General features: G+C 45.0%; 2 protein-coding genes across 2 annotated transcripts in view; both read right to left on the reverse strand.

Annotated features, from left to right (window-relative positions):
• Nucleotides 1-15,150, reverse strand: part of LOC135915258 (papilin-like) — a 348,089-nt gene that overhangs the window by 315,162 nt on the left and 17,777 nt on the right. The window contains exons 5-11 of the mRNA XM_070521938.1: nt 7,976-8,078; nt 6,676-6,809; nt 5,539-5,662; nt 5,172-5,252; nt 4,798-4,970; nt 1,468-1,600; nt 805-931 (exon numbers count right to left, since the gene is read on the reverse strand). Of these exons, the coding sequence (XP_070378039.1) occupies nt 805-931; nt 1,468-1,600; nt 4,798-4,970; nt 5,172-5,252; nt 5,539-5,662; nt 6,676-6,809; nt 7,976-8,078 (875 nt within the window). The remainder of the gene's footprint in view (nt 1-804; nt 932-1,467; nt 1,601-4,797; nt 4,971-5,171; nt 5,253-5,538; nt 5,663-6,675; nt 6,810-7,975; nt 8,079-15,150) is intronic.
• On the reverse strand, nt 10,883-13,743 carry LOC135915260 (ATP-dependent DNA helicase DDX31). Its single transcript, XM_065448281.2, has one exon. The coding sequence runs from the start codon at nt 13,488-13,490 to the stop codon at nt 11,382-11,384; it is 2,109 nt and encodes a 702-aa protein (XP_065304353.1). The 5' UTR covers nt 13,491-13,743; the 3' UTR covers nt 10,883-11,381.

The raw sequence follows: 15,150 nt of genomic DNA on the forward strand, positions 1-15,150 counted from the left end.
CAACAATAATAATTGTAATAACAAATAGCAGATGCATGCTGTTCGTTATTGTTTTCACTTTGCTTTCCTGTGTGCAATAAACTTCAGCTTGGAGTCGGCGCTCATCTTTTCTTCACCTGTGTCCACATCTTTTAGTTTTTGTTTTTTTGTTATCTCTACATGTAGCTACATCACAAAGTCATGCAAGCTTGCTTCTAAGCTTAATATAAAGTGTATGCAAAATATGGCACTTTATGAAGTGCATTACAAGGTTTGATGACAAGTCTGAAGTGTTACTTTGTATGACTGCTGTTAATTAGTGTTATTTCTTGCACCAGAGGGCCCCAAAATCAATAACAACCAGTGTACCTACTTGTAACAAATAGTCTTTGTCTTTTCATGTCTTTCATTTCAAATAGTGTTTTCATGTAATGCATCATCTATGAGAGGTTAGTATTCACAATTAACTGTCCTTACTTTAATTATGATGATTGGCATGATGTGACCTTTTATTCATGCTACAGCTCCAAACTTCTCTTTTTTTTTTACAAAAGTTGTGCAGTGTCTTTACAAGAATTGCAACTAGATAGACATATAATTTAACTAGACATGTAAATTTGGAGGCCTTAGGAATACTTAGTCCCAAATTCGTGGCATGGGTGAAGCTGGAAATGAGGAAGTGGCCCGACAATGACATGAAAACAATGGCAGTGGCATGACAACAATGGCGTAATGGAAAAAAAAGCATTAATCAATGGCTGGACTCGTGCAGCAAACTCAGTTTCAAGCTTTTACCTGCTATAATAATGGTTGTATTAAACTCACGTTGCAGGGCATGGTTCTGGGTTGCAGACCCTGGTGGCTTGGGGCTTGACTGTCGGGTTGCAGAGGTCATCAGACACCTTTTCAAATGTGGTTGCACTCGTACAGTAGACGAGGCGGGTCTGAGCACCTGAGAAAGAAGACCGCAAAGGTCAATTAAAAGATGCCAGTCCATAATGATGTTACTAGGTGAGCTAGTTATTGCGTGTTTTGGAAGAAGACAGCATTCACGCACTCAGGACTTTTAGTTGAGCACAAACAATTGCGCTTTAGCTGGAAGAGTGTGGCTTCCTGAGCAACATACCATGCACCACTAAGCAGCTCCTCATGTTTTATGTCAACTGCGGCCATACTGGGACGAAATTTACCGCACTTTTGCTCCAATATCATGTTTAATTGTGCAAAGGAGACAATTTAAAATATTTGAAAACTATTGCAATATTATTCATACTTAGGAACAGTTACTATCTGATTAAAAAACCTAATTGAATAAAGTGATACTGAATTGTTATTCAAAAGTTTCAGATATTTGCCCACCCCTAAACTTATCAAGATAGGTGAACTGTCATTGAGAGATTATGTTAGCATGTAAGTTACGTGCATACACTGAACGTCAACATTGCGAGTAGGAGCAGCTGTGCACTTGATGAAAAAATATTCACACACCTCCCCCGCAGGTCTGTGAGCATTCTCCGAAGTCTCCTGAGTTCCAGTTGTACATGTCCGGCTGCTGCCGACTGACACCGTGAGGCACTGAGTATTCATATGTGATGCCCAGGTTTTTCTCCTGGTACAGAAGCTGCACGAAAAAGCCATTCTCACCAATCATCACAGGAACAAAAACGAAAGTTGTGTCCACACAAGAGTACTACAAAGCTACAAAGGAAAGACACCCAAGTCACCAAAAAGAAAACTTTGTGCTTTAAGAAAACCTTGTCCAAGTGATTCCTGCACTTTTTTAAGAGTGCTGCTTTTTGGCCGAGTTGGAAATGCATACTGTGCTGGGGTGTGTGTTGAAGACAAGGACCTGAGTAAGACACACAGATAAAGATACAACTCATTGCAATATGACTGGAAATGCTCAATGATGTTTTCAAAATGGCACATATTCAGCTACCACAAGGATAAATGTGTGCCTGAAGTTATAGAGGTGAAAGTCTTAATCAGCAAAGGGGCCAAGTGTATCAGTACACCATCAGTTTTGTTTTTGCAAGAAGGAATTTACTTTTTAACTTGTCACATGGTGTCTACCAAGTTGACATTTCCAGGCTTTCCCTCAATATGTGCGTTTGCGAAATTCCCTGAGTGATGCGAACTGTTTTATCTCAAAACAGGCTGAAACCATCTCGCCCAATGCTGTCACTCTCTAGTAAGCAAATGAAAAAAATTTTAAAAAAAGGACTTAACCAAACTGAATACTAAAGATTTATGGTGTTTATGGTATTCAAAAAGAGAATAGAAGGGAGGGGTTGTCACAAGCAGTCTGCATGGTGCAGCCACCTGGTGGCGCAGTGCTCAAACAAACAGAAACAGCTGATATTTCATTAACCGAGCGTATTCTTCTTCACCGCTGGTGTAAAGTTTTGGCACTGGCGTAATCGTGTTACTGCCAAAAATTTACACCTGCAACAAAGTAAAATACACTTGGTTACTGCAATATTAGCTGTTTTTTGTCTGTTTGAGCACTGCGCCACCAGGTGGTTGCACCATGCAGACCACTCACGTTTACGCCTCCGTTTAACCGGAATACCGGACAAGCTAAACCTCTTTAATACTCTCAGCCTGCGCAAGACGCCTCAGTGTTGTGTTTCACTGCTTCAAGAGTTTATATTGGTTTGGATGAGCAACACCTGCATCTCGGCATCTGCCAACACTTTGTTTTTTGAGCTCAAGCTCCTTCAAAACGGTGGCAGCACGCTTCCTTTCCTGTTCATTCCTCAATGCGTAGGTCCTTTCTGTTCTTGTCCTCCTTCCGCCACTCGTTGGCCCCACGTACCACTCGAAACACCTTATTGGTCAGTTGGACAGTCCACGTCCGATTTTTCGAACTCCCTAGAGCCCGCAAATACGTCCGAAAAATCAGCCAGTTGGAAAAAATAAATGCATGTCATTTACAGCCCTTAGAGGCTCAATCTGTCACAGGCACATTATAAAACGCTCTGAAGGCCTGTCGGTACACGTATTTGGCATATCGGTGCTCGTACCGTGACAGGAAATACCGGGTGCACGCGTGTATAATTAAGGAATACATACTGTGTCCCGTGGCCCCTTCCCACGCTTGTTATGCTTCACTGCAATACTGTTACACACGCTTCACCAAGTAACATTCCTGTAAAGAGGCGAAGCTGACTTTCGGGAACCGGCATTGTGCTACGCATCGTGCTTTCCAAGTTTCTATGCCAATCGCGCGGACCACAAAGTCGGAGTTCGTACCATTGGTGACAGCAGCAAATTCTTTCAATAAAAAACACGGCACCCACGGGCAAGAAGCTTTATGGCGAACGTCGAAACAGCTAGGCCTCACGTTGCCGCAGTGGTGGCTACGGCTGCCAGCGGATCTGCGTGCGAGAGCGCCGCTTCGAGGCGGCGAGGTAATCAACATTGCAGCGGTGGTGGCTTTGATTAATGCCGTTTCGGACCTTCGGTCACGGCAAAACGTCCGGAAAATCAGACGGCGAAGGGTTCTTGCGTCCTAAATTTCAGGCGTTCTGATATACATTGACTTTATGGGGTACGTGGTGGTGTTATGGGTTACGTGGTGGTGGGTACGTGAGCTGTTGGCTTTCTGTATGTCAAGGACGAAGACGATATTGCTACACGCATGTGGTATTTGATCGTTTGAACGAGGCTCGCGGGCGTCATCGCTCAAAAAGAACAGGAAGAATCAACTGGGCTCGCACTGTGATTCAGTCAGCGCTGCAAGCGCTGTTGTAAATATAACCTGTACATAGTTGGTCGTCTTACTGACTCGTCCTTTGCGTAACTATGTAACGCTTGTCGAGGGAACAATGTGGACAAGAGATATGTGCACAGAAGTGTATGACAAGTATGACACGTATCTGGGTAGATTTAATTCCTCTATACCCCTTGTGTCGGAGTAGCGGCAAATTGGTGGGGCAGGTTATTCACGCTGTAGCGTCCCAGCAAAAGAATGAGGCACAGTGCATGCGCAAGAGCAGCCCACTTGGAAAGCATGGCGTGTATGATGTGATGTTCGGGCTGCGGAGATGATATACGAAGGCTGATTAAGCGAGGCGCAATGAAACTTGTAAAAATAATGTCAAAAAGTTTTATTGCAACGATACGTGCAGAGGGGAAGTAAGGCTGATTCTTTTTCCAAGTAAGATGTGCTTATGCCAGATCAAAGCCGTCACCTGCCTTTTCTATGTTTACGGAAAGTATTACTATTACTGTGTACTATTCATAATGAGACTGTAGCTTATTGATACGAAAGCATCAAATGGCCCAAAGAGTAAAAAAGCTGGCGACGTCTGTAGCAGCGAAACAAAACAGCACCTAACTTCCCATTGGCCGCAACGCCACGTTACGAGCACACCTCGCGCGCCTGTGACACTTGCTCACACTTGCTGGCTCGGGCAGCACATACCGCTATGGAGTCTGAAGCATCTACATCGGTAGTGGCCGCAATCTTGGCAATAGCGAAACGTGAATGTCCACGCCAGTACACCGCGCATGAAGTTAGGTAGCAGAAGAATGCAGCAAAATGAGCATAGAGGCAGTCAGCGAAATCTACCATCGTTGGCAATTTTCCCAACCTCAAGGGTTGGTAGTAACCTCAAGGGTTGGTACTATATATAGTAGCTCTCTTAGATGTGCAATTGGCTCCGTAGCTATGACTACTGTGCCACAGATAGTTGCTGCCAAGTATTGTTCGCAAATCATACTTTGGCCAGTGGAAATACAGCTGAATCACACCTTTGTTTTCTCAGGCTAAGGACTGAGAAACAGCCAAAGAAATAAAAATAGAATACAGACCACAATGAGGATGGTCTCGATCGTTGGCCCAAGGGCAACCAAGCTCTCGGGAGCATTGGCACCGTGGTTGCGCCGCTCGTAATGGAACACAGTGCCAGCAAAGCGGATGCTCCGGGGGAACTCGATGCGCCAGTTGCCGTTGAGGTAGTAGTAGCCAGTCTGGTTGCGAACGGCTGCAGTAACAAAGAAGCAGTACTGGTGAGTAATGACACACCAGCCAGGCATCAGTCGCATCAATCAGTAATCGCTTCAAGAGTGCTCGCTTGATGGAGTGGAAAAAGAGAAGTACTATCAGATGTGCATGGATGCACATCACGCATAAATCATGATACGCACTGCCATTCGCTGAGGCAGCACCCCCAAGAAGAACTCACCAAGATAGTTGTTTGTGGGGAACTTCTCTTCAATTCTGATGTTCGTAGCTCCTGATGGAATCAGCAGGATGTCGTTGTAACCTGCGTTAGCAAAGACAGATATGCACAATTAGCAGTTTCGTAGAAACACCAGGTTTCTGACGAGTGAGACTTGTGACTTTGGTTCTGGTTTGTAATTTGTGCAGCATGTTGGCAGGCACTGTGTCTGGTTAAGAGATCACATGCCACCTTATCAGTTTTCACTGGGTGAGGGAAACAATGGCGTGAGTGAAATAGTCCACAATGATAGTTTTTTCACTTCTCATAGTAGTGGAAGGGTTAGCTAAGTGGGCAAGATCAGGCAGCATATATAGATAGTACTGCTCACCGACTTCTAAGTTATCCAAGTCGAAGACGCCCTCGACTGTGCTGCAGCTGGTACCGTCACCGCGACACACCCGGCACTTGTCCTCCACGGCGTCTGAGCCCAGCATCATGTCACACCCGACAGGCTGGAGCAAAAAGGACGGACTATGAGTTGCAAAGAAAGTTCTTGTTTGACAAAATATGGTGCAACAACTAGGCAACACAGAAAGAAAAAACACCGCACATTGCTGGCCATGCATAGAACATAGGCTCATGCAGAAAATATTTCATGCTGTGAAGTTATTGAAGAAGCCATACACTGAAACAGAGTTCCACATCCTAAGCCTACTTTTGCAAGCTAAACCCCATGCTTCTGCGGTGACCTCCTGACATTGAATGTTATGGTATTCTACAAACAATTGCAATGAACAAATCAGAACACCTCTCCCAAGTAATCAATTGAGGGTACCGTTTTTAAGAGTGCAGTTGCCAAGAATGGTGTAGGGTCCCAACCTAAGTGTGCAAGCCAAAATCACACTGCTGTCAAATTAAGAAGTGAAAGCAGAGATGAATGGGTGCATTTTAGCTAGCTCAAACTTTTTGCATTGTATTTGTCTATGGCAGTATGCTTAACTCCCCACACACTGCCTTTATGGCGACTGTCACATGCTGTAGACTAAAAAGCCTGAAGTTATAAAGTTTTGACGATCATGTGCTCTAACAAATTCAGCATTGGGCAAACTGGGCTGCAAGATGACATTTATGTGCAAAGTATGGACACTGGCTGACTTTATAGCAAACAGTTTTATCATAAAATTATTACTGAAGACCTGGCCGAATGGGATGGTTATGCACTGCTACTCCCAGTGACCAGTTTACGTGGGCTCGACATATGCCAGTCCCAGCTATGGGTAACCACACAATAAGTGACTTCACACCATTTTAACTAGTAATTACCAACTTGTCGTAACGGTGCAAGTCTCTGACCCTATTTCTTGATAAACTGCATCTGTAAGTGCAGTGCTACTGAAATTCGAACACGCTGAATTTATAATTAGTGCAAATGGCATGAGAACAGGCAAGTTACAAAGAATCCCAGCCAAACGACCACTTCACCATGACAAAGGCACATCAAGCACTAATATTGCTTAATACTTACCATGCAAGCTCCATCGACGCAAACGTCAAGGCTGCCATCATCATGACACCGCGTACCGTCGATGGTCTTGGCTGAATGTCGGTAGTAGAATCGCTCGCCTTTTGGTTTGCAGTTTAGCTCACAGGGGTTGGCAGCTGCGAGAGAATACATATAAAAGGATTTCAAAGAAACTCATGGGAAACAATTAACTCCAGGTTCGTTGTTCAAATGGGTGCAGTGGAAGCATTAAAAAAAATACTTGACTTGAATCTATAAAACCATTAGAACTATTTTGAGTTCATGTTCATTCTACCTATAATCAATATTAGTCTTGTCTCAAAGAGACGTCACTGCGATTAAATGTTCGGCAGATGGAGTTTACCACCCAAAGCAACGAGTGGAATACAGGAAAAGTTGTAGAGGAGGGGTTCTGCATTAGTATTCACCAACTGGGGTTCTTTAGCATCAGCAAAAATTAAAATACCATACACGCATTTTCGTTCTGGGATCATATGAATTGAACCTTCAACCTTGGCCTTAGTAGTAGAACTTGTATAGCCACTGAGCTAACACAGTGGGCAAGGCCTCAGCATGGTGCTTCCCAAATACTGCACGAGTGAGTTTGCGTTTGGCAAAAGAGCTTTTACAAACAGTAACTGTGTGATTTTGCATGATCGGCATAAAGTCCAGCACGACGATTAATAAGGTGAAGAGAGCAGAGATGTCCAGGCAAGTCAGGGGAGGCTGTACTCTTTTCCATCAGCTAATGAAGCTGTAGAACTGGCCTGGTAAGCGACACCTAAATAAAGCTCAGGGGTGGATTACCCACCCGGTGCCAAGAAACCACAATGCAATCAGCCAGCACAATGAAAAAATTATGTTGTTTGCAGCCACCCCACAATGAAAACAGATTTACTTTGATGCTAAAGCAAGTGTAGACACACATGTGTACTCTGTCAGACAGACAGACAACGAACTTTAATTTGTGTACTCTGTCAATTTTTTTTTTTTTTTTTTACAACTGCTGCTGTAGTGCAAATCAATGTGGTTTAGTGACACCTGCATCATACAGAACTTTCAATGACAATCGAAATTGCTGAACTCTTAAACCCCACAAGCTTTGGTGGCTCCACTGCATGAGCTCATACATTTTAAAAGTACTAAAGGGTTTTTAGTGGTTGTTGAAAGCGTTTGTAGAAGCATCAGTTCGTGCAAGCAACCAGCCAAGTGTTGCTCTTAGCCTGAATGAGACTGGTCAGGGATGAGGTCTTGAATGCGTTAGAAATGTGCATTCCATCAAACATATCTGTATCCTACTCACCTTTGTAATATGGCACCCAGCTGTAGTAGCGCCCTTCAAAGGGTATGCTGTTGAACCGGGCACACTGCTCTTCCCTGAAGTCCTTTGTGTGGTCCGGACATTCCTGGTTATGGATGCAGAGCGTGGTGCTTTGATACATTGTACCGATATTGTTCACTTACAGCAAGAAGGTCAAGAGTTTGATCCAATACTGGTCACACCAAATGGCCAGTGTGAAGTAAGGAAAAGTGAAAACTAAAGACAAAGAGAAAAGTATCTAGTTAGGGCTGAAAGTTTATGGAGCCCAGGTTCCGCGAAAATTTTGAATTTTTGACCAGTTTGTATCCAAAGCAAGAAAAAACACACCAGGCTATGTTGTTTGCATGTATTAGTACCAGGCTACAGAAACACTCAGCTTTTTTCTTTGACTCTGTGGTCTGCATACTTTCAGTGTCAACAGTGCAAAATGTGGCATTGGGCTTTCTAATAAAGTGACGGGTGGTCGGCACGAACCGATGCATTCTAGCCGATCAAGGGTGCATTGCAGTGGTCGCACATGTCAGCACATGCTTCATCTTTTCAAGGATGATACAAGGATGACTGGTTCTCCCACTGCCTTACTCAGATCTCAAGATTCGTGTTTGGTACAAGAGGGCTGCTACTGCAATCAGGTGTCGACAGAAATGTTACAACCAGAATGAATAAACCAAAAAATCAACACACTTAAAGTCTTAATTCTTCTGGCTCTTGAAATCATTTACTGCAACAGCAGCAGGAGCTCACAGCAGACAGTGCCACCTCCTCAATAACTGCTTCTTTGAAATGCACACGTCCTTACCCACTACAGCACTGTTTGCAGTGGCCTCCAAAAAACATTCACAGACACCATTGTACAGTCTGTACGTAGCGCAATACCCTGAACAAATTATGAAGTGCCAGTGCTACACGATGGTGCAGTGGTTAGCATATCCAGCTTTTAAACGCACTTCGCCATAGGGACAAGAGTTTGAATTCATTTGGCAGCAAAGTTTACCTTCTTCTCTCCTCCCCCCCCTCCCCCCCCCCCATCGTGAAACTGAAGTTCAGGATGAGGAGGTAGTCTGGCAACAACAGCTGTCAGCATTAAAGAACAGACAAACGAAACAAACACAAAACAAACACAGCGTTATGCTTTTAACTGGGCAGTAAAAGCATTAAAGTTGTAGTGCCAAAGCCTCTTCTTTCAAATGGGTTTGTCCCGTGCGGTACAGTTACCGCAATATACACGCACACACATGCTTCACAAGACACTGCATACGAGAAAGGCCCGCAGACCTTTTCCAGCTGTCGACCTATCACCCGTTCACACTGAAAATAATTTCTCAGTGTGAGGACAGTGTCAAACCATGTCTCTGGATTCTGTGAACTCTACTCAGTGCTGTTTTGCTCCCAGATATGCACCATCTTGTTTACCCAAGTCACATTATTGAACCGTTTCAACACATGCACTCTGATGTGTCAGCAGACATTAATGTGGCACTACCAAGGAAGCCTCTCCAAGCATTCTCACACCTACGCCAGAGAATTATGGTGCAAAACATATGGCAAGTGCTATTTGCACCACACACAAACGAAGAGAGTTTTTCTCGTGATCAAAAAATGACAACAGTTAATCACAGGGGAAATGTATAACTTGGCCTCAACTTTTAGTACGAAAAAGCAGAAATGTTAGTAGCCGTCTCCCTTGTAATTTTATGGCAGTAAAAGATGAGTTTAGTAGCCTCATTGGAACAGCTGAGAAACATAGATGTTAACCTGTGGTGTGTATAATGCTGCGCTACTGTGAACTAAGAGAGAACCATGAAAATTTGTGCCTCCTGGGTGCATAGTTGAGCTTGTCGACTTGGCAGAAATAATTGTACCGCAAGGGAACAAGCAAAAGCAGATGACACGGCACTGCAAAGAACATATAGTCATGCCACCTACTCTTGTGTCCTGTATTTCCAAGTTCTACAATTATCCGCACATTTTTACGGCGTTGCACATAAAGGGACTCACAACTGGCCAGAATGTGTTGCGAGACGTTGATGGAAATGAAATGACCATGATTTATAGTGATAGAATCCAACACGTTGTTCGCAGTATATGTAGGAATCATAATTTAAAATCATAATTTAAAATTGGTAAGCCTCAAAATTGAGTAAGTGGCGAGGCCTGGTGTTGAAATCTTGGTACTTCTTATGTGGTCTATGAGATTACTGTAAGTTGGTTGTTATTAAGTGCAACATAATTTTTGCTTAAAATTTCAGTAGCTATATTATTAGACACTTGCGCTTTATTGTATGCTTCAGAAATCAAACATGCACACATGGTTACGGCAACACACTGAAGTGCCTATCACATGTGAAAGCACAGTTTCATTTTGACTGGGTAAATACCAAAGCAGTTGGTCAGGGAACCATGAAAACATGTAGCCATTATCGCAGAAATGCTTTAACACTTCGTAAAACATGAATCGCAGAAACATCAATTGACAAACAAAATAATACTCTCTGAAAGTTACGGCCACACTTGTCGTCTGCCTCCCCCTAATGCCTGCATACAGTCGCTATTGCGCTCACCGATCATCATTTTCAGCGTGCTTCCAGCGAACGACTACATCCTCACTGCAGATTTAAAATTCTGATAAAATGTGTACCACGTCGTTTTCTGCTTTACCATTTCATGCTTAGACACTCTGACCGGTAAGCTTTCCATTGCATTAAAAAATATAGGTAGCATAAAAATTGGTTGTCAGTCCCTTTACCATGACCAGCACTCCACACCAACACAGCATTCTATATAAATAAATCCTTAAAAGTATCTGCTAACCAAGGTCCTAAATGCAGCCCATAAGTTGGCCCTGGGTTGGCAATGCAACAGAGTAGAGTAAGAGACAAATTCAACAAGCCAGATAGCATGTCTGTGAGCATTTATTTGATGACTTAGAATCTGGTAATGCACACTTGAAATACAACAGTAGAGAGTGGGTCAGGGTACATATCCTCCCGCATGATCAGTGCACCTGCCATGCCATGACATTATGGGAAACACTAACAGCGTACTATTGAAGAGGCATGGACCCAAGAATTGTTATCCCGATATGATCCATGTAGCAGTGTTCTTGTACATAGCACATGAATCAGAAATTTGGCAACCATGACAATGTCAGGGTGCCAGAAAATGGCTGTGAGCAATGAGAAGGGTTGTCTTCAAACACACAGGCTGCTTTGTCACTGCCCAAAAAAGCAAACAAGCCATGAACCGAAATGTCTGTTGGCACCAAAATTTCTGCATACGGTCCAGATTTCATTGAATGACAAGTCACCAACAACATGTTTAGAGTGCAAGCAAATGTTGCCAGAGCACCACACATACTAAACAAACGACACTGTCTTCATAGATGTGTTCAGTCATTGTGAACATGTTTTCTTCTCTTTTTCTTTGATTCCACAAGGCCGCTGTCATACTCTGAAATTTTCATCCTCTTGACAGGTGGCTTCGGATATTTTCCGTGCTTGTCAGTCGATCTGAAACGGGCATTCTTGTGCCCGAAACGACGCCCCGCAGTGTCCGGAGGCTGTGAGGCCCACTGGGCTCCAAGGCTGCTTGGAGTTTCTCGCAGGCAGTATGCCTTGGCGAGGTGCCCCAGATGCAAGGCCTTGAATGACACCACGTGCCTCATGGCGCGAGGATAAGACGCATATGAACGGATGTGACTCAGGAACCCTTTCTTTGCCATTTCCTGCAGAGCAGACTCCTTGTAGACCTCACTTTCGAAGATGAGCTGGAGTGCTGTCACAAAGTCCTCCATCGTTTTCAGCTTCTGTCCTGGATCAGTCTTGGCCTCAAGGATGTGAGACTTGATGGTGAAAACCTTAGACAGGACACCCTTGAGTTCCATTTGGTCCAGATGAATGTTTCTTTGCGCAAGGACATCTAGGAAGCCAACCTCCGAGGGAAACAGCAGGAGAACAACCTTTCCTTTGGCACCGATCCGCGCGGTCCTCCCGGCACGATGGACGTACTCTTCGGGTCGCAGGGGCACACAACACTGTACAATGAGGTCAACCTGAGGAACGTCTATACCTCTCGATGCCACATCAGTCGTGAAGAGAACACCAGATGCTGCTTCTCGAAATCGGTTAAAAACTTCAGCACGGTCATGCTGGGTCATTTCACCGTGGAGCTTAACAAAGTCTATTCGCTTCTCTGTGTCTTCGAGCATGATGCCCAAGACCGAAGAGAAGAGGGCATGTTCAAAGTCGACAGAGTCCTGAGTAGCCAAGAACACAATGACTTTGCCCCGCTCTGACTCGACGCACGCTTCGAGGAGCAGGCAGCACAGGGCCATCTGCGACAGCTTGACAGGAGCCTGGAGGTAGTATTGGCTCAGGCCAGGGGGCAGGACAAATTCTTCGAGTTCGTTAGCTCCCGCTTCAACCGCTACGTCCACAGTTGCTGGATCCTGCAGCGTGAGGCCTGCCAGCCGCTCTACACCTTTGGTCAACGTTGCCGACAGGAGCACGGAGGTCCCTTCCACCTGCCTCTGCTCCTTCCAAAGTGTAACGATCTTCGAGATCGACTCTTCGAAGCCGAGCTCGAGCATCCTATCGGCTTCGTCGATGACCAGCCAGGAGGTCTTGCTCAGAGAAAACGATTCCGTGTGCTCCAGGTGGTCCGTGAGCCTCCCCGGAGTGCCGATGACGACGGAGAGCCCCTTGCGGAGCCTCGCCTTCTCGGATTTCTTTTTCTCGCCTCCCATCAAGACCCCCGGCACGACCCACGTGCAGGCCTTGCTGAGTTTCTCGAAGCACTCGTACGTCTGCAGCGCCAGCTCCCTGGTCGGCACGACCACGACGGCGCGGACGCCGTCGGCGCGAGTCAGCTTGGGTCGGATCTCTTGCAGACATTGGAGAATGGGCAGCGCGTAGGCCAACGTCTTACCGGAGCCCGTGGCCGACTTGATCAGGGTGTCGCGGTGGTCGAGGAGGGACGGAATGGCCAACTTCTGCACTTCGGTGGCGGTCGTGATCTGGAAGCGGTCGCGGAGGCAGGCGACCAAGTGCGGGTGCACGTTGAACTCGGCGAACTGCGACGACGAAAAGACGCGCTCGTTCTTGGGGTCGACGGCTGCTGTCGTCTGCTGCTGCTGGCTCGTCGGCTCGGGCTCTTGGAGAGAGCCTCGTCCGCCAAACAGCGAGTGAGTGAAGTTCTTCTTTTTGCGCGGAAACGGCAGCTCACCTTTGGGCCTCTCTGAGTCGCCATCGGTGTTGGCTCCCGACTCGTCGTCGCGACTTCGCTTACCAGAGTGCGCACCAAACTTGAACTTGACTTTCGCGGGCTTCGATGACGCCTGGGTTGGCGCCCGCTGCTTCTTGGCGACCGCAGGAGTCGAGGGTTGTTTCCCACTGCCTCCGCGAAAGGTTGCCGCAGCAGTGGTCGGAGGTGCCGAACGTTTCTTCCGAGGCTGGAACTCGGTGCTCAGGTTGAGCACGAGATCACCGGTGACTTCCATGGCCACGTGAGATGACGGGGGAACTTCAAAGAGCTTCGATGCGGTTACCACGCGATCTGAAAGCAAGTGCAACGCTCTCCAAGCTTCATGTTGGTTCGCAAAGGTCGCTCACAGTTCTAAACGCATTGCACGGTGAATGCATGGCGCGGAAAACGTTCCGCGTTTCGAACACGCTGTCGAAAAACACGCCGAAGACGGAAACGGAGAGCGTATGGAGAATGCGCGACAAGCGAAAGCCCGCAAATAGACTAGGCTTAACACATACTCTCTTCAAAGAACTTGCTTCACCACTTCAGAGATGGCGCTAGCAACACGTTGACAGTATTTTTGGCCGCATTGTGACTCGTTAAAAGGTGGCGCTACTTGTTTTACCGCAGACTTGTCTGACTTGTTTCAAAGATCAGACCCGCACCATTCATCTAGCTCAATAAAAAACGGCGCGCTATACAAAACGGATTTACACCGATGCGCTGCTGTGCGCGACACGGCTTGAAACGCTGTCACAAATGCTGTATTCTCTTTTCTTGCTAGATTCGTCGCATACAAGCTTATTAAGCTATATTTGTCTCGTCATATCAAGGTGGACGTTTGCAAGAATCGTACTGTAAATCGAAATGCATGCGAAACGCAAGGATGTTCTAGTTAAACAACCGCTGAAGCGATTTCAGTGAAATTTGTTGCTGAATTATGCCAAACAGAAGGCAAAATTTAGACTTTGGGCATTTCTTTTTTCCTTTTCCTCCTATTTTTATTGCGAGAAGTTGCCATGGTCGGTAAGAATTAAAAAGAAAAAAATACTGATGAAGTACAATGTTTATAGGCTCACAACTCTGTACCCATTCCCGTGGACCGTGCAGTGGGTGCACGTTAAAAAGACCCAGGCGGTCGAAATTAATCCGGAGTGCCCCATTACAGCGTGCTTCATGATCAGATTGTGGTTTTGCTACGTAAAACCGGAGTATTTATTTTTTTAAGCTTTGCACCGAAAGCAGATAACGCTGCTTTGTTAACTGCATCGATCTGTTAAAGTATTTGAACCGGGCAGATAGGACGTACGACTTTACAAATTCGAGAAATTTTTACAATGTTTACAGAAAAAGTCCAACTCACTATTAGTAACATATTTCAGAGTGGATTAACGGATAATTTTGTTTAGATATCTGGGTAGGTGCAATTGATAAAATTGTGATTCTTTTCTTTTATTGCTTTGCTTTTTTATTTTTTAGTGTCGAGTTAAACAGTTATGAGATTGATGTTAAAGTTTTTTTAAATTCTGCAACTTTGGACAACTTTTGCAAAAAGAAATTCATGGCATAAATAAAATTCTTCCCTACGGTCAGTGGACGTTTCTTTAGGTACCTTTCTTTAATATACAACAAATTTAGTCAAATTGTGCAGAATATCCTGAACAAAATAAATGCTCCGTTTCTTTGTATTTATATAGGAGCTCCTAAATTAAGGCTTCCTCTTAAGTGCTAAATTGAGCACACGGAGTTATTAAATAACGTACAGAAAGAAAAAAAAATCACCCATAAAACAGAAAAGAACTGCATATCTGTTCACTGCCACATGGCACTATATGAATAATCAGATGAACGTACATTCAAACAGTCATATAAACAACAATTGGTATCTTATTTATCTTATACCGAGTTCCGAT

Source organism: Dermacentor albipictus, chromosome 7 (assembly GCF_038994185.2).
Source record: "Dermacentor albipictus isolate Rhodes 1998 colony chromosome 7, USDA_Dalb.pri_finalv2, whole genome shotgun sequence".
NCBI lineage: Eukaryota > Metazoa > Arthropoda > Arachnida > Ixodida > Ixodidae > Dermacentor > Dermacentor albipictus.

Excerpts from the sequence above, each read along its gene's own strand:
- LOC135915260 (XM_065448281.2), bottom strand. The coding sequence starts at position 13,490 with ATGGAAGTCACCGGTGATCTCGTGCTCAACCTGAGCACCGAGTTCCAG.